Source organism: Nuphar pumila, chromosome 11, assembly GCF_984573655.1.
Source record: "Nuphar pumila chromosome 11, dmNupPumi1.hap1.1, whole genome shotgun sequence".
Taxonomy (NCBI): domain Eukaryota; kingdom Viridiplantae; phylum Streptophyta; class Magnoliopsida; order Nymphaeales; family Nymphaeaceae; genus Nuphar; species Nuphar pumila.
In genome coordinates this window covers 6,362,136-6,389,459 of record NC_143259.1, presented here as the reverse complement: position 1 = coordinate 6,389,459, position 27,324 = coordinate 6,362,136, and the positions used below count along the sequence as shown (strand labels likewise).

Here is a 27,324-nt window from a genome sequence, read left to right as displayed (position 1 = left end):
GGGGGTGCAGAGATGCAGCTATTGACATAAGGGAAGGAATAAATTTGCGCAGCACTGTCTTTTCATGCCATGAATATTTGCTCTCAGACTGACTATATGCTGATGGATATTGGCGATATTTTGAAAATAAACGTGATATATTAAGAAAACGGTAAAATCATGTTAATGCATTTTATGTTTTATATCTTTTCGAAAGTTTCTCTCCCTTTTTTTATCTTTTTGGATAGAAAAAACTGCATTTGGAAGCATAACAGTATTAACAAAACCCAATCTCGATAAGAACCGGGCCAGGCCTTCCCTAAGGCCCATCGAGCCCTAGCAGCTGTAAACCGTTTAGATTCGGATCGGATGTGGGCAATACTATATTCGAAGGATTCAAATTCGGGGAAAGGTCATACTAGATCTGCTTTTTTAATGTAAACAAGTTTGGATATCTGTCAAATTCGGATATTTGTTGGAATCAGTAGCAAAAAATCAAAACCATATCCACATCCAATTATAATCAAATATAGTTTTGGCTTACTATATGCAACTAAACGGAATCAAATTCGATTGGATATCTAACAAAATCCAATTCATTGACATCCCTAGTCAAAAGCAAAGGTAATGGGAACGAAATTATTTGGGTCTTCTGTGCCAAACGCTTCTGAGGAGGTCCAGCACAAATCGGTGTTACGGCTAATCAACACCACATGCACTGTGCCTCGATCAAGTGGATCTGGTTATACAGACCTTGGTCCAATACTAGACGATATCTAGATACAAAACTTGTGCATCTCAAACTTGCAACTCATAAATTAAAGAAATCAAGGCCTGTTTGCTTCATTCCCATGGAAGGGAGCACCCTTTCATTGGAAGTGGCACAAGTTTTTAAAAATCCTGCCAGCATGGCCTTTCGATGAAAGTTCTTTCGTACGGAGAGAGGTGTGAGGGACTTTTCATGTGAAAAAAGAGGAAGGTGGTGGAAAAAACTGGAGCCCACTTGTGCCAGTATGGCACTTTCCCACAGCGATGTAGATGTTTGTTTCACCCATTGTGGGAAAGGGAAGGAAAGTGATGCTAGATGAACAATTTACCATAAGAATTGCATGAAACAAACGGGCTCTTAAGATTGATGGCAGATCAGGTGCAATCACATTGCACACTTTAATGTGCTGCTGCACCTGAACTGCCCTCCATCTTCTGTTGGGCCCCACAGCAGACAGGCTGTACCCCAGAGATAGAGGGCGGTCAGGTGCAGCGGCAAACTCAAAGTGTGCAATGTGATTGCACCTGATCTGCCCACATTAAGATTACACACATGTTATTTTTATCTTAAACCTAATTCAACAATTAGTTATTTAGTGGGCCTGGGATTTCAAATTTTCAATGCCTTGGCTGGTTGCTAAGTTTCTCCTTGCACTAGGCACGCTCACTCCTTTCATTTGGTTGCAAGTCTCTGTTATGTAATGACAGAGTTCGACTGAAGGTCTCATTGTATCATATTGGTAAAGGGCAATGAACAAAGTTGTTCATTTGTGATAAATACTGAATTAGCAGAATTGTTACAGAATGAACAACATACCGAGAAGTTTAATTAGGAAACAGATGCATTAGCAACATAAACCACCTTATACCAACGGGGGCTCCGCTTGTTTGGTAGGAGCTATTAGTGCACGTCACCATGTGTTGAGTCATTGCAAGTTCAAAACCCGATGGTACCTTGTATAACTGGTGGGGTCTGGGGCTAACCCCAGCTTGCCTATAAAAAAAAGCATAAACTACCTGGTACGGACTGCAGTCTAATAAAGAGTTGTAAATTCAAGGAAGACTGTTTTTATCATGGACATGAACAGTTTTCCTTTGTAGAGCTAAAAATGGATGCAATATACATTGATAGAATTTTTCATTTCTGAAATTATGAGATGCATGTTGACAAGAACTGCAGCATCTCAGCCAAGAACAGAAGCATCCCAACCAAGGAATGTCAGAATCAGCCACTCTTGATGTTCATGCAGATAGTACGCTTCTTAGCATGATATTTTCGTGTTGTAAAATTATAAAAAGCTGAATTTGAAATTTCAACATGTGCACATTCACATGTTGTTGTTGTTGCACATTCACAAATCACAATCAAGTGAAATGATCAAATTGTAGTGCACCCTTTGGCCATTCTATTAGAATACATCTTTGAGCTTCCCAGTTTTCAGAATCTACGAAGAATCAAGCACGTTATCACCAAGTTACAAATTGAGGATCATTATGTCAATCCAAGAAACATTTGGAACGAATTAGTATTGCAAAATTAGATGCCATGGCTCCTCTTTACAACATAACAGAGGATATACAGCAACAACATCCAGTATACATTTGATAAACCAATTACAGCTAGCACATGAGACATGCTTGAGCAAACTACTGTACAATTGAAAAAATGTGGCAAAGGGGTACTACCTCAAACCCGAAATCTGTCCGTGCCCATGTGCATTTCGCATTGCTAAAACCCCATGTTCGCTCATACTGCCCCTCAACCTGTAAAAGGATGGTTTGCTGCGGATTACAGGACATGATCTGTTCTGCCACCTTGAAGGTGATCCACGAAAATCCAAGATACGGCCACCAAAGAAGGTTGATGCTGAGTGTGGCCTTTCAATCCCGTCAAGCAGATCCGAACTGTACTCCATTGTTGTAATGAAGGAAGAGGCATACCCATAATTTAAACCTGGTGCCTCTCTTTGCCACCAGCTGTTCTCAGGTGTAAACTCAGCCTTGAAATCACATTCAGGACCTGATGAATCTTCTCTCTGACTATGACAATCTTCACAAGTCTCATCCACATCATTGTAGACAAGTTTAAGTGCTTGAACAACTTCACCCATGAATGGCCTCTGAGACACCTCAGGGTGAACACACATTGAAGCAATTGCCGCCACCCTTGCCATGTTGTCAAAGTTGTATTTTCCATCAAAAGAGGGATCCACCAGCTGTTCAAGCCCCTGTTGGCTCGTCAACAGCGGGCGTGCCCATGTCACAAGGTTCTCCTGCCCAGGAGGTTTAGACATGTCTACTGGCTTCCTGCCTGACAGAAGCTCTAGCAACACAACCCCGTAGCTGTACACATCACTCTTAACAAGCAGATGCCCTGTCATCGCATATTCAGGGGCAACATACCTGCATAGACGAAGTTTTTTTTTCACATTTAAATATTCAAAAGCAACAAAAATAAAGCCTTAAATATGTAAATTGCATACTCGCAAATGCACAAAAGAGAACTCAGCTTACCCAAAAGTTCCCATCACACGAGTGGAGATATGCTGACTTCCATCCGAGGCTTCCCTAGCCAAGCCGAAATCTGAAACTTTAGGAGTAAAATCATTTTCCAACAACACATTGCTCGCCTTGAAGTCTCGGTGTATGACACGAGGGTTTGAATCTTCATGAAGATATGCCAGCCCTCTTGCAGCACCAAGAGCAATCTTCATCCTCGCATCCCAATCAAGTGGTGCGTTTTGCTTGTCTGCACCTGTGGTATCACCAGATTAAGTGAGCACTATGTGCATTTTAATGTTTATGTGCATTGTAGAACATACCATGCAAGTGAGATTCAACACTCCCATTGGCTACGAGTTCATACACCAAGCAGCGGTTATATTCCTCAATACAAATACCAAACAGTTTGACAAGATTGCGATGGTGTAAGCGGCTGAGCATCTCAACTTCAGATATGAACTCACGATCTCCATTGTGACTATCCTTTGTGAGCACCTTGACTGCAACTTCAGTTTCATCCCCTAAAACTCCATGGTACACACGACCAAAACCACCCTCACCAAGCACCTTTTCATAACTAAACCCATTTGTAGCTCTCTCAAGCTCTGAAAGTGAAAATGTCTTTACTGAGAGCATACAAGGAGCCGCACTAGACACAAGGGACATCGAGCTTCCCATGCTACTTGATAAAAGGGATCGTGCACCTGCAACATATCACGCATAACTTGACAACACTGTACTTAAACTCCAAACTTGTGGCTATAGCGACTGAACTAGGCATAAGCCAAATCTCACAAGACTTCTTGCAATAAATTTAATTGAGAACAGAAAAAATGCCAAATAAATCAAGTTCATATGAAAAATATAGATAACTCGATAAATAAATGCAACAACTTTGATGAGAGACAAGTTATGCCATATGCTGTTATGTAGCACCATTGACTTTTTATTCCCTTGAAAAACATGCTTATATGTCATGATCATATGATTCAAAACCCATTTACTGCTAACAAACCATGTAGATTATATATGTAATCGTAGGGTCTAATCTACAAAAAATCGAGAAAAAATAGGAAAAGAAAGATGATTTCTAATCAATATTACTGTACCTTCATTAGTACCAAATATTCACTGGACATACACACACACCCTTCTTTTGGAAAACAATGTATCGTACCAGCCATACTTGTGTGATACCACATACCAGCACCAGTACACCTATGTGACATTATCCCAACCTGAACATTATAGGATTAAATTTGTTCTCTTACCTCGTTACATCTCTTCTATCTCCTAGTCTAAAATTTACTTTTCTAGCAAAGTTAGAATCTATTTAAAAAAAAATCTTCTACAAAGAGCCCTCATTACGGCAATATGTATTTTATTACTACAAAGAAAAACATTAGCATATAATTATTTTCCTGAAAAAGTGAGCATATCCCTTGTCAAATCAACAATCCAAGGTGGCATCAGTTTATTGAAGTCATTGTGTTAACAGACGTTGGATTCAAAATATTTCATCCAGGCAGACCTGAAGTTTAAAGGACATTATAATTTGGTTTTATGTTTACTCAGTTGTTAGAAACCAAGGGACTAGTCATTCAACTTGTTCAGCCTCCAGTAGGCTCAGGTAAATCATCCTAGACTCTCAGGTCCTACTACCTTTAGTTTTCATGTAAAAATAGCAAAAGAATTATCATATAAATAGGAGGTGCTTTTCTCAAAAATAAAAAGGAAAATTGTATATAATGGAAGACATTTCAGTAACATTAAAGAATAACAGTTAAATTTTTTAATTATTCAACTAGCATCTCAGTATCCAAAAAATATGATTTAGAATATAAATTTCATAGTATTAGTGACTGACTAAACTAGGGGATCAGCAATAACTATTTCCACAACCAATTAATTCCAAAATCATTAGTTTTGAACATTTAATATTAATCAAGTAGTTAATATTTAGGCTGCATGGATGAGACCCAGGGTCAACTTATGGGCTTTCAACCATGGTTCCTTCCATAAACCAAGAAGATAGGCAAGTACGCATTTGGGATCAAGATGTTCTGTATCCATGAACTTTGTAAAAGATTGTGGAGATGTAGGTGTTAAATTGTACTACGAAAACTTGTAATCCTATATATTTTACATATATAAAGGATAATACATATATATATATATATATGTGTGTGTGTGTGTATTATCCATTTATATATGTACAACATATATTTCCTTATTTTAGAAATAGGGGTAGTTTAGTCATTTCCACTATTTTACGCACATTCACTTTATGAATGTGATTGTAATTATTTTTTACTTTTTTCTTTTCTGTTATTTTTATTTCTTTTAATTAAATACCAAAAGGTACCTTGGGGGCCCACTCAAATAGACGTTGGGCCCCTCCAACGGTCACATTTGTCACCGTTGGAGGGGCTCCAACATCTATGAGTGGAGCCCCTCCAAGGCTCCTTTATTGTTGTTATAAATAGGGGATCTCCCCTTTGTATTTCTCATGGCTTTGAGTCAAAGCCCAAGTGTTCTTCAATAAACCTTTTATTCTTTTATTCCTCTCTGCATTTGTGAGGTTTAGTGAGTTGTGCTTTTGTGCACAAGTGGTTCTAAGAGTGCTTATTGTGCATGTGAGCATGTGCTTGTCATCAAGAATATTAAGGTATTGATAATAGTATCTTGTTAAAGATACTTTTACATGGTATTAAAGATCGTGTGGATTCTCTCCTTTTCCGGTACCTCGAAAAGTGTGCTCTCAAAATTTTGAAGATTGGAGTGGATCCTCTTGTTCATCCAATATTTTAGAAAACTCTTCTATCAAGAAAGATCTAAAAATTTTTTGTGGTACGTATTCTTTTTCATCGTTTTTCCTCTCTAATGGGTGAAAAAGACTCCTATTTTTCTCTCGGCTTCAAACTCAATGGGTCCAACTAAGGCCGGAAACATGGAGGCTCATATCAAAGGAAAAGGGCTTTGGGGCTATGTCCAAGGCTCGATTCCCGAACCGAAGCCAAAGATAACCTCGATGGAGGAAAGAAAAATAAAAATCCTCGAAGGCGAAGAAAGAACCAAGGCTCTTGAAGACTACACCAAAAAGCATGAAGAATAAGAGATGAGAAATTTTAAAATCCTCACATAGATTTTCTCATCCGTAAAAACAAGAATTAACGTCAATATTATCAAGTTTAAGAAGGCTTCTCAAGCATGGGAGTACCTTGAGAAGATGTACACCTCTAGGGACTTGTCCCATAAGTATTACCTCCAAAAGAGGGCGCTAACTCTTCATCAAAGGGAGATGACTATAAGATAGTACTTTGCCGAACTCTCTTCTATTTGGGACGAGCTTGCTATGCTCGAACCCAAGTGGAGTGGAGAAGCCATAGTGCTTCGTCATAAACAATTGGAAGAAGATAGATTTTTCAATTTTTTGAATGGACTTAGGCCCGAATTCGAACAAATCCGATCTTCTCTTTTATCTCCCAACATAGTAACGAAGGAGCATTGAGAGACCCCATAACATATACCCATAGAGATAGAAATAGTTTTAGGAGTGCAATTGAAAAATACAGTGAATCTAATAGTTCCAATTCAACAAATGCTGAAAACCTACGTAGGACTGAGAGAAGCAGAAAGATGTCTTATAGGTTTATTTCATATGATTCCTTTACTCCTAAACATAGAGTCTGTCTTAGCGCCATTCATTCCTATATAGAACCCAAAAAATTCGAAGAAGCCAAAAAGAATCATGAATGGCTGAAAGCAATGGAATGTGAGCTTTCAGCTCTCAACAGGGCTAAGACTTGGGAGCATAGTTATCAAAAATGCGCCTTGAGGCGCAAAAGGCGCGCCTCGCCTTGAGGCGCGACCTTCTGTGCCTCAAGGTGCAAGCTTGAGGCGCAAATTTTTTTTTCCAACAAGATTTCTGAGACATAATCAGCAAAGTTTTTGTAGGTTAATCTCATATATTTTCCAGTTATTTCAGTTATGTAATAAATTTCTTAATATATTACTATATTTTAACTTTTGTTGGTTAATCTCGTATATTTTTCAGTTATTTCAGTCATGTAATTAGTTTCTTAATATATTTTAACTTTTGTTGGTTAATCTCATATATTTTTCAGCTATGTAATCAGTTTTTTAGTTACTTTTATATGTTAATCTCATATTTTTTAGAATAATCTCATATATTTTAACTTTTGTAGGTTAATCTCATATATTTTTCAGTTATGTAATCGGTTTCTTAGTATATTCTATCTTTTGTTGGTTAATCTCGTATATTTTCCAGTTATGTAATCATTTTTTTAGTTACTTTTATATGTTAATCTCATATTTTTTAGAATAATCTCATATATTTTAACTTTTGTAGGTTAATCTCATATATTTTTCAGTTTTTCAGTTATGTAATCAGTTTCTTAGTATATTTTAACTTTTGTTGGTTAATTTCATATATTTTGTAGTTATCTAATCAGTTTTTAGTTACTTTTATATGTTAATCTCACATTTTTTAGAATAATCTCATATATTTTAACTTTTGTAGGTTAATCCAGGGTTACCGGAAGCGCCTAGCTAAAAGGGAAAGCGCGCTTCGGAAGCGCGAAACGTCGCGCTTCCGAAGCGTGGGGGGAAGCGTCCCCCTTTTTTGGGAAGCGCACTTCCCTTTAATGGGGGACGCATTTCCCTTTAATGGGGGACGCGCTTCCCTTTAATGGGAAGCACGCTTCCCATCACGCTTCCCCCACGCTTCCCCCTCGCTTCCCCTGTTTTTTCAATTTTTTGTATTTTTTATTTTTAGTTTTTTCGCTTCCCCCTCGCTTCTGAGACGCTTCCTAGGTCGCTTCCGAGACGCTTCCCGAATCGGTCCTAAGTGGTCCCACGCTTCCCCGCTTCCTAAAATTTTGAAAGTGCCTCGCTTCCCGCTCCCGCTTCCCGTATCGCTTCCCGCTCCCGCTTCCTCAACTGGCAACCATGGGTTAATCTCATATATTTTCCAGTTATTTCAGTTATGTAATCAGTTTCTTAGTATATTTTAACCTTTTGGGGTTAATCCCATATATTTTTCAGTTATGTAATCAGTTTTTTAGTTACTTTTATATGCTAATCTCATATTTTTTAGAATAATCTCATATATTTTAACTTTTATAGGTTAATCTCATATATTTTCCAGTTATGTAATCGGTTTCTTAGTATATTCTATCTTTTGTTGGTTAATCTCGTATATTTTCCAGTTATGTAATCGTTTTTTTAGTTACTTTTATATGTTAATCTCATATTTTTTAGAATAATCTCATATATTTTAACTTTTATAGGTTAATCTCATATTTTCCAGTTATTTCAGTTATGTAATCAGCTTCTTAGTATATTTTAACTTTTTTTGGTTAATTTCATATATTTTTCAGTTATGTAATCAGTTTTTTAGTTACTTTTATATGTTAATCTCATATTTTTAGTACTTATTTGAGATTTTCTATTTCTTATTGGTTGTTATTTCATCAATAAAGCATTTCTTTATTTACTTGTATTTTTATATATATTTTTATAATTTTTTTAAAGTTTTTAAAAAAAATTGAGGCTTACGCTTTACTCCTCGAGGCTTACGCCTCGCCTCGGTTTTTGGTGGAGCGCCTCGCTTCGCCTCAACGCTTTTAACAACACTGCTTGGGAGTTCCAAGATCTCCCTAAGAGTAAGAAAGCAATAGGATGTAGATGGGTTTTTAAGGTTAAAACTAAGAGCGATGGATCTCTTGAGAGATATAAGGCTCGATTAGTAGCAAATGGATATAGTCAAGAATACGGGATTGACTATGAAGAAACTTTTGCTCCTGTGGCCCGAACGATGTCTCTTCACCGTTGCCTCAATCAACAAATGGAACATCTATCAAATGGATGTTAAAAATGTTTTCCTACATGGTGATCTGAATGAAGAGGTATATATGGAAGCTCTACCAGGAATAGAGACTCCTAAAGGAAAAGTGTTTCGAAGAAGTCTTCGGAAAGCGCTTTATAGTTTAAAACAAGCCCCCAAGGCTTGGTATGATAGATTTAACTCTGTAATGTTAAAAAATGGTTTTTCATCCTGTTTCACTGACACTGCCTTATTTGTTAGAAAAACCAATGCAGGGATTGTCATTTTGCTCTTATATGTGGATGATATGCTTATAACCGGAAGTAATTCTAAGGGGGTTAAAAGCATAAAAACAATTTTGAAGGATAAATTTGAAATGTCTGATTTGGGATTTCTAACTTATTTTTTGGGTATTAAAGTAGCCTACTCTCATAGAGGGTATTTTTTATCTCAAACTAAGCTTGCCTTTGAGATTATTGACAAGTCAGGTATTACGGATGATAAGGTTTGTAAAACTCCTACTATAGTAAGAGCCAAAATGAAGATTGATGATGGTATTCCTCTCTCCGATCCCACCCCCTACAGACAGCTTGTGGGATCATTAATGTATCTGGGTATTACTAGACCAGATATCTCTCATGCAGTTCATACTGCAAGTCAGTTTCAACATGCACCAACATCTGTTCATATGAGTGTCATCTTGCGGGTCGTAAGATACATAAAGAGCACACTAAATAAAGGAGTATTCTTGTCATCTTCTTCCGAATTAAAGTTAATTGCTTATACTGACTCTGATTGGGGAGGTGACCCAAATAACCGTCACTCCACCACTGGTTTTTGTGTGTTTTTAGGAGACTCGCTGATCTCATGGAGATGTAAGAAACAGCAAAAGGTGTTTATCCTCAACAGAAGCTTAATATCGTGGCATGGCAACTACTACCATGAAAATTGTAAGGATTCATCAGCTATTAGAAGACATGGGGATCACAATAGAACGGCCCACTAAGCTATGTTGTGATAACAAGAGTGCAATATACATTGCCAAAAATCATACTTTTCATGAGCAGACTAAGCACATTGAGATGGACTGTCACTATGTTCGAGAAGTGTATCTAAAAGGAGTTATAGATCTTCCATATGTAACTTCAGAATACCAGTTGGCAGATTTCTTCACCAAAGCTTTGTGTGCTCTACGATTCAATTTCCTCCTTGGCAAACTTTCGGTCATACTACCCTAAGTTTGAGGGGGGGGGGGGGTTAAATTGTATTACGAAAACTTGTAATCCTATATATTTTGCATATATAAAGGATAATACATATATATGATATATATATATATATGTGTATTATCCATTTATATATGTAAAATATATATTTCCTTATTTTAGTTATAAGGGTAGTTTAGTCATTTTTACTGTTTTACGCACATTCACTTTATGAATGTGATGGTAATTATTTTTCATTTTTTATTTTCTATTATTTTTATTTCTTTTATTTAAATACCAAAAGGTACCTTGGGGGGTCCACTAAAATAGACGTTGCTCCAACGTCTATGAGTGGAGCCCCTCCAAGGCTCCTTTATTGTTGTTATAAATAGGGGATCTCCCCTTTGTATTTCTCATGGCTTTGAGTCAAAGCCCAAGTGTTCTTCAATAAAACTTTTATTCTTTTATGCCTTTGTGCATTTGTGAGGTTTAGTGAGTTGTGCTTTTGTGCACAAGTGTTCTATTGTGCATGTCAGCAAGTGCTTGTCATCAAGAATATTAAGGTCTTGATAATAGTATCTTGTTAAAGATACTTTTACTGTAGGTCATAAAGTTTACTTCATAAACTACAACAACCAGCAAAAGGTTACAAGTCTGATCAGCACCATCAATATTTGTCAAGCTAAGTCTTTCTGCTATTAAAGGACATAATTCATTATACAAAATAAATCACAATCACAGAAAAACATTGTCAAATAACATCATACCAGATCTTTTCATGATTGAGGAAGCAAAAGCAGCACCAGCAGCAGGGGATGCAGACCGGTATTTCTTGCACCTCAAGAGAAGAATCCAAATGGCTCCAAAGCAAATCAAGAAAGCAACAACAGAAGATAACACAATAACAGCAATAGTCCTACCATTCATCTTGGCATTTCTATGGACAACCTTGGCCATAAAAGGTTGTTCACTACTACCGATGGACCCACTTCCGCTAGGACTAATTCCCATGGACCCATCACCTGGGTTCAAAGGTGGTGAGGGAGGAAGCCCTGCCAACAACATTAATTAGCAAATCCTACAAAAATAAGCTACATGATTGTTAAAATATAGCTGCCATGCATATTTTACCTGTATAATGAACGTAAACAACTTGATAATCACCAAAAAGGGCAGCATTTATTGCTACCTTTTTTTGCCAGAATCTCTCATAAATCAATAAAGCAGTTGCATTATCAAACCTTTCCCCAAGAGGAACCAAATCAATATTAACAGCCGTCTTTTCCTGATCTTGATTATCTGCATCAGCACCCATAATCCTCACTTGACTTTGTTTCAGATATGTGGCTGCTGCCACCTCAATTTCCAGCTCAGCAATGAGAGGGAACACTGCATAAGGAGCCACTCCGAACTTGAGCTCAACACGGATTGGCAAAACACAACCACAGGGTGAACCTATGGGAGTTGATGTGAAAGGATCAGAACAACTAAGTTGTTCACAACCTGCAACAATCCCCAAAATAAGCCCATCACCTCTGCTTCTAAAGCCTTGAATCAAAAGGAATGTGCCCATCGGCCATATGATCATGAGAAAACAATGTTCATAGAATACATGTAGAGATAAATGCTTGAATATAATTCATGAAAGGAATCAGATTGCTATGAATCAAACCTTCACCATTTTTTGGAGAAGATGCTGCAGGTGAACTAGCAACTGTTGAATTCTTATTTGGTTTCAATCGAGAGCGACTAGGACTAACAGCAGGGCCTGAAAGAGAGGTGATACCTGGTTAAGAGAGAGAGAGAGAGCAGGAGAAAGAACTTGTAAGTCATGCCACTAGAGTTGATACCTAGATAACTGGGAGGCAAAGATTGAGCAGGCGACAACCGAGGAGAATGCCTGTAAATCCATGCCTTGGGTGGTCGAGATGGACCATGAACAGGCCTTTGCAGTCGAGCTGTGTTGGAAAACAGATTAACCGTCAGATCATTTCAACAAGAAGATAGCTTAAATACTTTTAACATTTTTATACTTGGATTGAATGAACTGAGAAGGTAATCCTGAGTTTACACCTTGAGGTGGAGACGTGGCTCCTGGCAGATGCCTAGAAGCAATTATTGAAGATGGAGATGGTGCATGACCAGAAGTAAATTCTCTTCCTGTAATAAATAAGCAGGACAGTCAGCATCCAAAAGCCCTCACAGAAGAAGAAATTTAGGAATCAAGGGACAAAGGGGGAGCCCCAAAGGGGTTTGGTGTAGTGGGATGAGACCTAGGCCACTAGGCAGGAGGTCTAGGTTCAAATCTCATGGGTGTCACCCCTTGCGCAAGCTGAAGCATGGCGACTCACTGGGGGCAAGAGATAAGACCATAGAGTTTTACGCTGCCAGGACAGCGACCGTAAGTATGGAAAGCAAAGCCAGTGTGGCTAAATCTCTGATCCTGGGAGTGGTTTCTCCATATAAATATAAAAAAAGGGGACAAAGAGGGATGATGATGCACTTCATCCAGATCCAAACATCAATTACCACTATAAAAAGGAAATGAACTACTTGCCAGTTACTTAAAGGCACTGTTAGGAAGAGGATTTCATGGAGATTCTAGATACAAGAAAAATAAGATAATCCATAAATATCTCTTCTGTGGAATCATGGTCTCTTTTTCATTCCCCAAACCAACACAAACCACCCTCCACCCCCACCACCCCCAAGGATAAGAAAGAACCAAAGAAACAAATCCCTCCCCATAGCTCTCCTCAGTTTAATCCCTTCCTGATGTCCTCCTTTTAAGCAATCAAAAGGGAGAGATTGAACCATCGACCCTCCTCAATGTCTGAGCCTTGCCAACTCCCTCCTTCCTAAGCAGATCCAAACAGTAGAAAAATCATTTTCACAAGCTTGAGCCTTGGAATATGGCAGTGTATGACTGGATGGATCTCTGTTTGCTTTCTCAATCAGTTTATTAACTGCAAGATTGAACCATCTAACTAATTCACAAGTTCTAGTCAAAGAGGACACTTCAAAGGATACACCGAGGTGCCAAGCAACCTCATTACATCTATGTCTCTGAAAATGACCATAAAGATGATCATTACAGTTAATCTTCAAAAAGGGAAATGCTTAAATAAAGCAACTAAACAAAGGAGGTTACATAATATATTCAAATTTCAATGGACAACAGCATCAGCCTCACATTCCAACAGTCAGTACCTAGGAAGGCATACTAGGTCTTTTGGATGTAAAATCATCTTAGCAAAAAGCTTGTCTTTTGGCCAATATTTTGGGCAAAATAAATTGTCTCTTCAGCCTCACAAATAGTTGCATTTGTATCAATTGAAAGCAGGTTCATTCTTCAGAACATTTCAAGTAGTGCAATAGGGGAACCCCCAAGTTCAAGTAAACAGGTAGGTAGACCTGGAAAGGAAAATTTCTGACTCCAACATCCAGGAACTGCACCTTCCACAATCTGAAAAGTTAGTGCAGATTAGGGTTCAAACCATAAGGTTGGAGTCAGAAATTTTCCCTATCCAGGTCTACCTACCTGTTTAGGTGAACTAGGGGGTTCCTCTATTGCACTACTTGAAATGTTCTGAAGAATGAACCTGCTTTCAATTGATGCAAATGCAACTATTTGTGAGACTGAAGAGGCAATTTATTTTGCCCAAAATATTGACCAAAAGACAACCTTTTTGCTAAGATGATTTTACATCCAGAAGTCCTAGTACGCCTTCCTAGGTACTGATTGTTGGAATGGAAGGCTGATGCTGTTGTCCATTGAAATTTGAATATATTATGTAACCTCCTTTGTTTAGTTGCTTTATTTAAGCACTACCCCTTTTGAAGATTAACTGTAATTATCATCTTTATGGTTATTTTCAGAGACACCCATGTAATGAGGTTGCTTGGCACCTCGGTGTCTCCTTTGAAGTGTCCTCTTTGACTAGAACTCAGTTGGCATAGAACTTGTGAATTAGTTACATGGCATAGACCTCCTCATGAATCTACACCCTACAAAGACATACTGATTTGTGAAAAGCTTTGTAACAGAAACCATGGTGACACACTTGTTTCTGACTCCTCCTCAGGACTATTCAACTTCAATGCTATCTTCTAACATCAAAGAGCATGGTTTTGCAAATACTTTAAAACTAATTAGAATGCAAAATGTGGCACCTACCAATTGAACACCTAATGGGATCTATGCAGAGCACAAAAGAAGTCTTTCCAGGAAATTGCCACTTGCAGACACGCCTTTCAGAGGCAAACCAATGATCTGTACTAGTTGCCCAGTTTTTCTTACATTTGAGTTTACATTCTGAAAAAGGTGAAAATTTAAATGAAATTTGAAAAGAAATCAAAGAGAAAGTTTAAAAATATATAATAACAAATTTTTAGTTTGTCTTTTTAAGTTGGATAGCTCCAATACATCTAACCAGCTGAGATACAGGTGAACAGTTAAAAGTCTGGTCTATATATCAGGCTTTACTTGCCAAGTATGGGTGCAACAAAGATTTTCAGCCAAAGCCTTGCCTACCAAATCTTGAATACAACAACAACAACAACAACTACGCCTTCATCCCAAAACAATTGGGGTCAGCGATATGAACCAAAAAAGAAATTCATTTTGGGTCTTCCACATGAATCCTTTTCCTCCAATCATTTCTATCCAACGCCATGTCCTCGGTGAGGTTCAAAGCATTCATATCCTTTCCTATCATCTCCATCCAAGTCTTCCTAGGCCTACCCCGACCTCTTTTAACTAATATATTTTCCCATTTCTCCAACCTTCTAACTGGAGCATCATTAGGCCTTCGCCGAATATGTCCAAACCACCGTAAACGATTCTCTCGCATCTTATTTTCAATGGGTGCAACACCTACCTTCTTACGTATCTCTTCGTTCCGAATCTTATCTTTTATTGTATTTCCACACATCCATCTAAGCATCCGCATCTCAGCTACACTCATTTTTTGAATATGATGTCTCTTGGCAGCCCAACATTCCGTACCATATAGTAAAGCGGGTCTAATAGTCGTCCTATAAAACTTTCCTTTCAACCGCAATGGCATTCTACGATCGCACAGCACTCCAGTAGCACTTTTCCATTTCATCCACCCAACCTTTATCCTATGATTTACATCTCCATCAATTTCTCCATACTTTTGAATGATGGATCCCAAATATTTGAAATAATCATTCACCGGTATATCTTGCTCACCAAGCTTCACTACACTCCCATCACTACTTCGTTGCTTACTAAACCGACATTCCATATATTCAGTCTTACTCTTACTCAACTTAAAACCTCTAGCTTCCAATGTCTGTCTCCATAATTCTAACTTAGCATTAACCCCAGCTCTAGACTCATCAATCAAAACAATATCATCAGCAAACAACATACACCACGGTACATTTTCTTGAATTGATCTCGGTCCCAAGCCCGGATAAAGGAGGAGGGTTGCGGTATACACTGCCGGTCCCAAGCCCGGATAAAGGAGGAGGGTTGCGGTAGGCCTGTGACAGCCAGCATAAAAACTTTGTCATATCCTATGAAAATGAACCTACCAAATCTTGAATAATCAAAGTAATTGATCACTTGCCGAAAGGTGCTTAACATATAGGATCCATACACATAAGCCACCCACTTTACAACAAAGGATTCATCATCATGACTCTGGCTAAATTTTTGCATATTCTCCAACCAATACTGGGCATAGTGATAATTTTTTAACCTCTGGAACTGCAATTACCTTCCTCCAAAAGAATTTACCTTGCTTGGATAAACAAAGGAAATCAATGATACATAAGCATGCATACACACGCTCACACACACATTCACTCGTTTACATTGAGTAAGATATTCTAAAGGGTCTTGACCTGAATGCCAGAATGGATGGGGGGAATGCCTCCTTGATTTGTGTTTCATCAGCATGAATGCAAAATGCAATGGCTGAGAATAAGTGGCTCCTGTGAACAGAGTGAAGCAGACTGTAAAAAACCTAAAACCAATTGGACGACCAAAGCAGTCATTTGAAAATTGTAAAAAGAGATAATTAGATTATTACTTTGTGAAGTAGATTAAGAAGTCAATTTTATTTAACCAAAACTAGGTGTCATGTCCTGTTTCCATGAATAACTAACATGAAAATTACTTACCATGCTCCACAGGTATATCACTGATGGATGTTTGTGTCCCTGGAGACAAGTGTACAGGCGGCAGAACATGTCCTGAAGGGAAGTCAATTAAAGTGTTGATGATCGTCGTCAAGAATCTAAATGATCCAAATTTATGTGAAGTTCTACCAAGAAAGTTGATTTTGCTTAAATCACAAACCAATAGGAAATTAATACAAACACCTGTTCAGCCTGCAGTAAGAGGTCTATGGTTTGAACAATGGAAAAGTTGATCATAACCAATAACCAATATGTGAGACCACAACAGTCATTTCATGAAAAGGATAAAAAAAACCACAGTAGCATCATAATCATTGATTATCCTTGGCCAACAATCAACAGACCAGAATACACTGCTGGCTCAAAATTCAAATGATCATACCACAGCATCCCACAAAATTAGTGACTAAATTTGAATTTATCTGCAGATAAATTATACAAGCACTCAAGCAAGTTGAGGCAATACTGATCATGTGCCCACTGATCAAGGGCTATTAGAAAGCCAGAAAAATGTTTTAAGGCTGTACCATAACATTGGTATGTCAATATCATGTGAATAAATCCGTTCTAATTTATGTCACATGGGTGTGGGTGCGGGTGCGGGGATTCGGCACTTCCAAAAAACCCGGGTGCGGGGGTGCGGCAGGGGCAAAAATGTAAATATATATATATATAGAAGGGGGTCCGGGGGTTCCCCCGGCGCAGATCGAGGGTCCAGTTTTTTTTTTGCTGGTGTGTTTGTTTCAAGACTTGTTACCCACGTTCTGCTTGTTGTGTACTTTGGCACAACGGGACAAAATTGATGAACCGAAAGGATTGGCAATCTGATCGACCCAGCCTGTTGCGTTCTGCTTACTGTCATGATTCAATCATGTCTAAAACTCCCTAGTCTTCACGAAAAAAAATATAAGCGAAAGGTTTGATGTGCTTTGTTGGAGAGAGAGTCTTCACGAGGCCTACGGCTCCACTGCCACGCCACTGCCTAGGGTTCTTCAAATTTCATTTTATATACAGTTGCACACAGATGACAGCTAAAAGAAATTTATTGGATTTGACATGTGGAAAAGAGAGGTCTACACAAGACTACAGCTAGAGCACCCATCTCGTCAGGAGAAAAGTGAATACTCATAGCCACCAAGGCTACCACCACCATTATCATTTATTATGAAGAGAGAAAATCCTTGACGAAAAAGGATCCTGGATGGTTGAAGGATAAAGACTTCAAAAGGCTCTTGAATTTTGGTTTTAATTTTTGAGGAAGATGGATCATCATTTCCAAGTTAACAGTATGTTTTTCAACGCTGCGAATTAATTGTTTGGAGGCAGGAATAGCATGGGATGCCAACAAAGCTCGTCAGATGTTGTGGACACAAGTGCCCCTTTATAAAACAAGAGCAGCAGCAGCAAGCAACTGTCATCAGAAAAAAAAAATTAAATTCCGCAGCCCATTTCATAGGGCAAATTTTTTTTTTTTAAATCCAAAAAAAATAGACCGAAATGACCCTGGGTGCGGTCAACGCACCCAGGATCGGGTTGACCGCACCCGCGTCGAGTCGCGTCGACGCGGGTGCGGCACCCTGCTAGCTGAATCCCTGTGACATAGGTTCTAATCAATCTCACATGCTGGGCAAACCACATGCAAGATTCATTCATAGCATTATGAATGAATAAATGTGTTGTAATCAATCTCGCATACTGGGCAAACCAAGTGCATGCTTTATTCATAGCATTATGAATTGCAGATGCACACACCAGAGGGGACAAACAAGACATGGACGTAAATATTTAGGCGTTATAGGGGAATTCAGATGTCCACAGTGGGTGCTTGTGTATTTATGTAGTATAACAAAAGTACATACTAGATATATATACCAGGTGTAAAGCTCCAAATTCCTACTATACACATATAATCTACTAAGTGAACACTGAATGAAATAAAAACCAACATAAATGAAGTTAAGGAAACAGTGTTGACCATGACCACAAAGTGTCATGCTGTCTCAATGATGTTTTCATGTATTGTCCCTGCTGTTGTTGACAAAGAGATAGCCTTGACCTATGTAGTCAAAGGTGCCTAGTCGGGCTAGGCGTTAGAAAAACTAGGAATCGGCCAAATTCCTAGTTTTCCCAAAAAGGGTACCTTTTTTGCCGACTAGGAGCCTAACCTGCACTAGCCTAGGTGTGAGGGCAGTAACTTCTTTTTTTTAAGGTAACATGGAGGGAGGGGGTTATAAACCTCTCTCTCTCTCTCTCTCTCTCTCTCTCTCTCTCTCTCTCTCTCTCTCTCTCTCTCTCTCTCTCTCTTCTTCTTCTTCTTTTCTCTCCTCTTCACCCGCCTTTTCTTCTCTCCCCCTTCCTCCGCCTCTTCTTCTCTCTCCCCCCCTTCCCCCGCCTCTTCTTCTTCTTCTCCTCTCTCTCTATCTCTCTTTCTCTTCCTCGGCCTCGGCCTCTTCTTCTTTTCTCCCTATTTTTTATTGTAATTGTTGTAATTTCTCCCTAGTTTTGTAATTGTTGTAATTGCTCTATCCCTATTTTTTGTTGTTGATTTTGTGATTGTATTGATTGAACTGTTATTAACTTATTACTTATTAGTAATTTAGTATCCATGTAATATGTATATGCTTCTTTGATTTTTTTCTTCTAAACTGTGTACTTTTTATTAACTTTTTTAACAGGGTGAGTTTAGTATTACTCATTATATATATTTATATATATATATATATTAGTTATGTGTGTATGTGTAAATTATGTAATCGTGTACTTGTTTGAGTTTTTTTATTGTATATGTATGTATAATTGTATATGCATATGTTTGATTAACTTTAGTTTAAGAATTTAGATTATGTTTAAATAGCATAGATTTTGTTGATATTGGCAATTGTTTGCTTGTTTATTCAATTCTTCTTAATTTTTGGGCAGGTTTTGTAATATAACTGGTTTACTATGCAGTTATGCTTCATGGTAGTGGTATTTTGTAAATGTGCATTTATTGATTAATTTTATGTTGGATACATCTTCTCTGTTGGTCTTAATAATAATATTTGGGCAGGTTTTGCAATACAACATGTTTACTATGCTTAGGGGTGCACACGAGCCAGGCTCGAGCCGAGCTCAGGCTCAAAAAGCTCGGCTCAAATCTAGACGAGCTTGAAAGGTTGTGTACACAAACTCGGCTCGAATTCAAGCTTGAACCACACTAACTTATATTAAAAAATATATTTTAATTGTGTAGAGGGTGGGATTTGAACTTAAGACCACACATGTACAAGGCAAACACGTTATCCACTTAGCCAAAAGCACGTTTTACGATTATTAGCCAAGAAAAATACTACATATCCTTAAAGTAGTCCCCGTATGTCTCTATTAGCCGAGCTTAATCGAGCTTAATCAAGCTCGAATACCTGATCAAGCTCAATTCGTTTAATTACTCGAACGTGTCTGAGTCAGGTTTAAATGAGTCGAGCTCGAGCTAGCAAGGCCCATTGTTTTATTGTTTGTTTTAGCACTTTATTTTAAGAATTTAGACTATTTTTAAATTATTTGGCATTTGTTGATAGTTGTTTGTTGTGCTTATTCAATTATTTTTAATATTTGGGCATGTTTTGTAACAGTCGACATGTTTTTTTTTATCTTTTGCATATTGTTGATCTATGCTACATGGACTCTTCATAAGGGTCATTGCACCCGCATCGACACGATGCGACGCAACGCGGGTATGGGTGCAGTCAAACATCTCTGGATGCGGTCAACCCGCACCTAGAGTTAAAAATGTCCAAAAATTAACCCAGTCAACTATGACTGAGTCCAAACTGAGTTCAGCAGAACCAAAACCCGGACTTAGGTTCAGCAGAACCGACCCTGAACCTAGTGTTGGTTCAGCAGAACCGAATCCAAGTTTGGGTTAGGTTCTATAATTTTATTCTAAATTTAGCAAGCTATTTTATGAATTTTATTTTAATAAAATATTATTTTTTTGGTTTTAAGGACGAAGATGGCAGACAAAGGGAAAGGAATTGTGTCATATTCATATGTCCATGCAAGTTCGGTTGCTAGTACTAGTGTTGCTGGTAGTGGTAGTTGTAGTGTTGGATCACGTTCTTCAATTGTATCATTTGATGATGGGCTACTATGGGTACACGTGAAAAGACTTAAAAACCTAGAGAGAGTGATAGATTTCGGTGCAATTTTTGTAAAGTAAGTTTTGTTGGGTCTTACACAAGAATTAAAACTCATTTGTTGAAGTTATCAAGACATGAAATTTCTGGATATAAAAGAGTTGATGAGGCAATGCGGAGACCATACAAAAAAAATAAAAGATGAATACGAGAAGAATAAGACAATGACTCAATCTTGTGCAAATAATGTACCCCTTTCAAGCCATCAAGAAGATGCTCAAAAAAAAAGAAAAATGGTTGTAGGAGGTAGAGAAACAATACAAACATCATTCCATACACATGGAAAGAGGAAGATGAATAGAAAGGTAGGGAGATATTTTTTTCTAGTTCAATTCCATTTAATGCAGCTAGAAATTCTTATTGGAAGGATTTGGTTACTTCTCTAGCAAATTGTAACTTGAGTAGCTATGTACCTCCAAGTTTAGAAAAACTACAAATAACAATTCTTGCAGAAGAGAGGACAAATGTTAAGAGGTTGCTAGAGATTATGAAATTTTCATAAAAATAAAATAGAGTTTTTATTTTTTTTGATGGGTGCTTCACAAAGTTTATGAAATGTAGGGTAATATGATTGAAGAAATTCAAGTTGCAACTTTCAAGCATAAGAAAAAAGATCCGGGGCAGGATGATTCTGAATTTTTTAATTATATACATTCAATTTTAATTAAAAGATAAGATAAGAGCAACACTCTTCTGCATTACATAACACATTCTCTCAATCCCAAATACTATGCAAAGAAGTGGCAGGAAGATGGTGTTGGTCGTGTCCCCTCCAAATTTAGACTCAGAGCTATCAAAGCATAGAAATATTTGTATAGCAAGACTTTATCGAGAACCACATATTATAAAGTAAACCACAAAAGAGTTTGCTTTGGAAGATTATATGCACAAGCATTACTAGCAAGAGAGGAGGGTATAAATTCTATCACATAGTGGTCAACATATGGATCAAAAACACATTTTCTCCAGCGTCTTGCATTAAGATTGCCATCTCACCTTGCTACATCATCATGTTGTAAAAGAAATTATAGTACATATGCCCACATCCACATCAAGAGAAACAAAGTCACCAGCAAGCGTGCAAAGGATTTAGTCTTTGTTCATTCAAATCTCCGATTACTTTCACAAACCAATGAGGAATACAAGTACTATTTTTCAATTTCTCTTAGTTATTTGACTATTTTGTAGTTTCTTCATTTAAATATGCATGCATTTAACATTTTTTAATTTTAATTGTAATGCAAACAAGGATCATCCAAATTTGGGGATGTAAACCCAGATCAATGTGACTTGGAAGAGGAGCATGATTTCAATACCACAAACATGGACTTAACTGAGTTTGCTCTTCCTTCTTATGATGAAATTGATAAAGAAAAAGAAAATTATTAGGATCGTTACCTCATCGTCATATCCATTATGTATAGTATACTTTGGTATGCAATTATGCATTGTTTGCTTCTTTTGTTAGTATAATTTGCTTGATTTGTTTGCTTCTTTTTTTCTTGACTTGTTTGATTCGTATGCAATCGGCTTAACTTGTACTTTGTAGTTAATTTGATTTATTGCATGAATTTATGCATGATTAATTGATGATATGATAATTGTTTTTATTTCATTAGTAATGCTAACTTTAAACTTTTAAAGTATATATATACCCTCCCCACACCCAAGTTTTTTTAAAGTATCGCATCGCCGCACCTGTTAGTTGTTGATTGATTTTATGTTGCATACATGTTTGTTACTAATTATAGCAATTCATTTGCATATTTTTTACTTTTTTAATTAAGGTACCGACTAGTCGGCCTAGTCTCTGACTAGTCTTTTTAGGGAATCCACCGACTAGGCACCGCCTAGTGCTTTTGACTACATAGCCCTTGACTAGCGTGCTTCCTCCCCTTTGAAAGAATTGGTCATGCATGCTTTGCTCATCCATGTAAACTCTTTTCACTCACACTTGGGCATGCAACATCCAATCACCGGCCTGACTATTTTCATTTTTCAACTTTTGATAGCCTACCAGGGGGTAGTCCCCATTGGAGTTCAAACTCTCTACATGCCCACATTGCCCAGAGACATGGTTAGGTGATTGGGCCGAGTACCTTACAAAGTACTCAGGCCACACACAACACAGAAAATTGCAAATGAATGCAGCGATTTTGTGTAAAAGACAAACACAGAAAATTGCTATGTGGACAGCGATTAGCGATTTTATGTGTAAAACACAAAACACAGAAAATCGCAACACGGACAGCAGTTTTCTGTGTTTTGTATGGTCCGAGTACTTTGTAAAGTACTCAGGCCCTATTACTGGATCTGCTCCAACATGCCCAGCTACCACATCGCCCTCCTTTTTCTATTTTTGCTATTTTAACTAGTCCATTTGACTGCTTCAAGAGAATGGTGCATCTGACTAGTTTTGTGACATTTTCTTATTGTCTTATAGAGCAATTTAAAAATTTTATGTTGTCTCTTGAATGGATTCTTCCAAGTTTTATGCATTAGAACTTTTATCTAAAAGTTCCACGCCATACAAGTCTTTCTCAAGAACTGATCGGCAAGTAAACATCTCAAATAGTTTTGTGTTCTCTTAACTTGTTCCTGGAAGGGGTGGATGTCTGTCATCGAACTATTTTGTCGATTTATCAAAATCAGAGTTGGTAATGGTTCTCATACTCTTTCTTTTGGCAAGATAAGTGGTGGGCTGAGCGCTCACTTCAAGAAGAATTTACAAAGCTTTATTATGATGCACACCACAAATTCAAAAAAGTAAAAGATTTTCACACCCATAATCCACCCAATTGGAATATGGTGTTAAGAAGAAACCCCTCAGAGGTGGCACTCCAACAATGCTGTACTCTTATGACGGATCTGAATTTGTTCTCCTTGTCCAATCTTGAGGATGATATTATATGGACCTTGTCTAATGATCGTCAATTTTTGGTTACCTCCTTTTACACAGCTATGGGTGCTCCTTCCCTTATTTGGATGCCAAGAAGGTCCTTATGGGGGGTGGGTTACCTTTGTGAGGTTCCTTGACAGCTTGGTTAATATTACATGGGAAGGTGCTTTCGGAGGAAAGGCTGCAACGCCAGGGGATTCACCTGGCCAGCAAGTGTTCACTTTGCTTGAATCATGTAGAATCATCACAACACTTGTTTTGGGATTGCACATTCACAAAGTCGGTCATTCGGAGGACCTGGGATGATTTAATCCCTTCTTTGACTGATATACTTTTCCCATGTCAAATGGTTGTTTGTTTGGCGCTGTTGGTTATTGTCAGCCTGGTACTTCATTTGGTTCTAGCATAATCATCGCATTTTCAGTAATAAGAGCAATCAGCATTATAGTGCAGCAGATGAAATGTGAGGTATTTTGCAGAAAATGCAGGAAGTGGCCGGGGACGGATCTGCGGTGGATTGGAAATCGTACGACCTATGCTAGTTAAGAATCCTACAGTTTTAAGTACACTTCTGCTGGGATTTTAGCAGTCCTTCTTTGTTCAAGAGTTCTTTTGGGGGGGTGATACCTCATCACCGTCCCTTAACTGTAACCCTATGTTTATCATACAACAGACCTTTTGCTGTTGTATAACTTAATGAAATATTCATATGTCAAAAAAATCTTGTTCTTCAGAAATCTAGGTTCATTTTAAGAAAAAGAACACTTATCCAACAAGAATATTTAAGAATTCACTTGCTTCTTTTTGTCAGCTCAATTTTTAAAAAACATCAGAAAATTTTCATGACATTATAATGTTGTATTCTGATATACTTTCAAATCAAACAATCTTTTCCTTGAGGCTCTTTTGTTTTGGTAATCTCATTAAGGATATCAAAATATAACAATATTGCTAAATATTGGAGAAACTTGTGACAATAATTACTAAAAGCTGAAATAGAATTATTTTCTTCTCATCTTCCATCTTTTCTCTTCCTGAGGCTCAGGGCTTGACAACTTGCTGCTATGAAATTGGGCCACTTCCCTTTTGACAGCTACAAAAAACGACTTTTGTTTCCTTCTATTCTAAGAATAGATTTTGACTACTAGTAACATTAATGCTTTCTATAATCAATTCCAAACCCAACTTTATCACTTCATAGAACTAAGTTGAACAGCTCCTTATTGTTATCTCCCACAAGACCTGTACCTTCCCTCTAAAGGAAACCATCAGTACTGTTACTTGCAGTCTAAGAATCTGATGCCCCTGGGAAAAAAATACATGAAATGGTTGCAACTGCTAAGATAAGCGAGGGACCAAAATTATGAGAAACACCTCAATAATCCTAGAATTCATATAAAGAACTTGCCCCTATGTCTGCATAAAGAGTCCATCATATCACCATTTATCATTGGAACTAATACAGTAGACCACCAATTGTAATCATGAAATACAGCGATAGCAACAGATTTCACTTGACATCCCTAATTTCAAGATTTGAATAATGTGGGCAGTGGCCATAATCACAAAATACACTGCCATAATCCTAGAATCGATAGACATAAAACTCCCTTAATGATCCTAATTCCAACTGCTTAACAATGCAGGCAGTGCCAAAAGTGTGGGTTCAAATCTCTAATTCTGTGTGTTGATGAACAAAAACCCTAGCATTTCCACACATATATGCTTGGTTTCTAAGATGGGCATTGCATTAACAAACCTTAAACACAAAAACAAAGAAAACGGTGAGCTGCATGCATTCTACACTGACAAGAACAAGAAATGAACAACAGAAGCCAGAAAAAGGGGGAAAAGAAAAAGAAAGTGAATAGCAGGCTAAGCAAAACTCAGTCACTCACCATGCACCAACAACACATTCTCTGCCAGCCACCCAAGATTCAGAAACACAAACGCAATCGCCGAGAACAGACAATCCAACCGCAGAGTCCGCATCTCCTTCTTCGCCCGCATGCGTCAACAAGCCATCACAAGCACCACCTGAACCAGTAAAAACCCCTCACCCCCACCGACAACCCCTAGCAAGAAAGAACTCCCTAACCCCCATTCTCCAAAATCCCCCATCCCCACCTCCCTGAAACAACAATGACACAAAGCACAACCAACCAAACCGCATCTCCCCTCTCTACCCCACCACCCAGAAACCCAAGCAAGCCAAGAAAGGGGAAACCCGGAACCACATTTCAGCAAGAAGCTAGCAAACTGGGTATATGGTTAGAATGTCAAACTCAAAGAGAGAAGAAAAATGTAAGTGGGGAAGGAAAGAAATGCTTTACTTTTGGGCACAGTTTGCAGAAAGGAAGGAGTACCACCAACCAAGGAAGAAAATATGGGGTTGAAGAAGGGTGAAAAGAGAAAGGAATGTGGAAAAGGGCAAATCTAGTTGTGGGGAGGTGAGAAAAAGGTGGTGGTGGTGTTATGGGGTGTGTAGGATCAGTAGCAGCGGCAGTGGTATTAGTACAAGACCCAGCACAGTGAGATAGTGGTTTTGTGAAAAAAGGTGGGGGGGAAGGGATTGATGGGGAGGTACCAACTACCAACCAGGTGAAACGGGGAGGAGGGAAAAGGGTAGCAGCAGACAAAGAGGGGGGGTGAAATAAGACAGCTTTCCTTATTTGCTTCTTGCCTTGGTTTCTCTGATTACTTGAAGGCGTGCCCATGTACCTTTGGGTGAGGTAATCATCTATACCGTCTGATTTTTAGGTTGTCAGAAGTCTAGGGTTGGATAGTGGGTGTGGGTCAACATGGGACCCACCCATGTTGCAAAAAAATTATGCAGCTGGTGTGTTGGACCTCTCTCTCTGTCTCTCTCTCTCTCTATATATATATATATATATTTGCTCATATATATATATATATATATATATATATATATATATATATATATATATATATATATATTTGCTCATGTTACTGTTACATATAAATGAGTTTTTTTTTTCATTAAACTAACCTTACAGGTTAGTGAAATCGGCTCTTAGATCGTCCGATTATAAAAAATTAGCATGATTTTATGAACCTTGAACAATCATTCTTGACTCATAAAATGGTGTTTTTTTTTTTTAAATAAATGATCCAACAGTCAAGTTGACATTAGCAAATTCGTGCTCGATAAACCTACAGGGTGAAATTTTCAAAAAAAGCACCAAAAATCAAATAGCATATTTCATTTAGTATCATACCCAATTTTTTAGTTTCCATTTTCATATATATATATATATATAAAAAGTTGGAGAGTGATGCTTTGAAATTGCACTCTCTCACACTTATCTTCCCCAAAAGGGTGGCTTCTTGATGCAGTACATCAGTGTCATGAATCATTCATAGTGAATTTACCTGACTGCACAGTGAAGGCAACTTTTGATACTGTGCAATTATGGGCGTCCATCTCATGATGGACGCCCATATGTGAAGTTGGAGGTCTGGCACGAAGGGCAAGGCTTCATGAACAATGGAGCCTTGTAAAGTGTCTGTACTGACATGACTTTGCCTCTTATGCAGCTGAGCTGCATGCAGGAACACAATAACAGTGTAGCACGTGGGGGTAGTAAAAGTCTTAGTCAACTGCATCTCAAGACGATTACATCACGGTCTGCGTTTATTAATAAATTGGCTTGGTCTTGTCCCAATGTGGCATCCAATCCAAGTAGGTCCAACCAATCTGATGCTGATGGCCATTGTGACAAGCTTGGCTGAACCTTTAGCAAAGCAAGCCTA

The 27,324-nt window shown here is 38.0% G+C and overlaps 1 protein-coding gene across 1 annotated transcript; it reads right to left on the bottom strand.

Annotated features, from left to right (window-relative positions):
- Positions 1-2,244: 2,244 nt before the first annotated feature.
- Positions 2,245-25,652, bottom strand: LOC149821768 (receptor-like serine/threonine-protein kinase ALE2). Its single transcript, XM_089981432.1, has 11 exons — positions 25,449-25,652; positions 16,459-16,530; positions 16,180-16,269; positions 12,376-12,462; positions 12,153-12,260; positions 11,975-12,070; positions 11,434-11,805; positions 11,070-11,354; positions 3,570-3,953; positions 3,262-3,502; positions 2,245-3,150 (listed from the first exon to the last, which is right to left on the bottom strand). Exons 1-11 carry the CDS (start codon positions 25,558-25,560, stop codon positions 2,430-2,432), a joined length of 2,568 nt encoding a protein of 855 aa, XP_089837558.1. The 5' UTR covers positions 25,561-25,652; the 3' UTR covers positions 2,245-2,429.
- Between the last annotated feature and the right edge of the window lie 1,672 nt (positions 25,653-27,324).

Coding starts and splice junctions, on each gene's coding strand:
- LOC149821768 (XM_089981432.1), bottom strand. CDS start 25,560: ATGCGGGCGAAGAAGGAGATGCGGACTCTGCGGTTGGATTGTCTGTTC. Junction 3,954..11,069: donor CTCAATCATGAAAAGATCTG/GTATGATGTTAT, acceptor GATATGTTGCAG/GTGCACGATCCCTTTTATCA. Junction 3,503..3,569: donor TGTTGAATCTCACTTGCATG/GTATGTTCTACA, acceptor GTGATACCACAG/GTGCAGACAAGCAAAACGCA.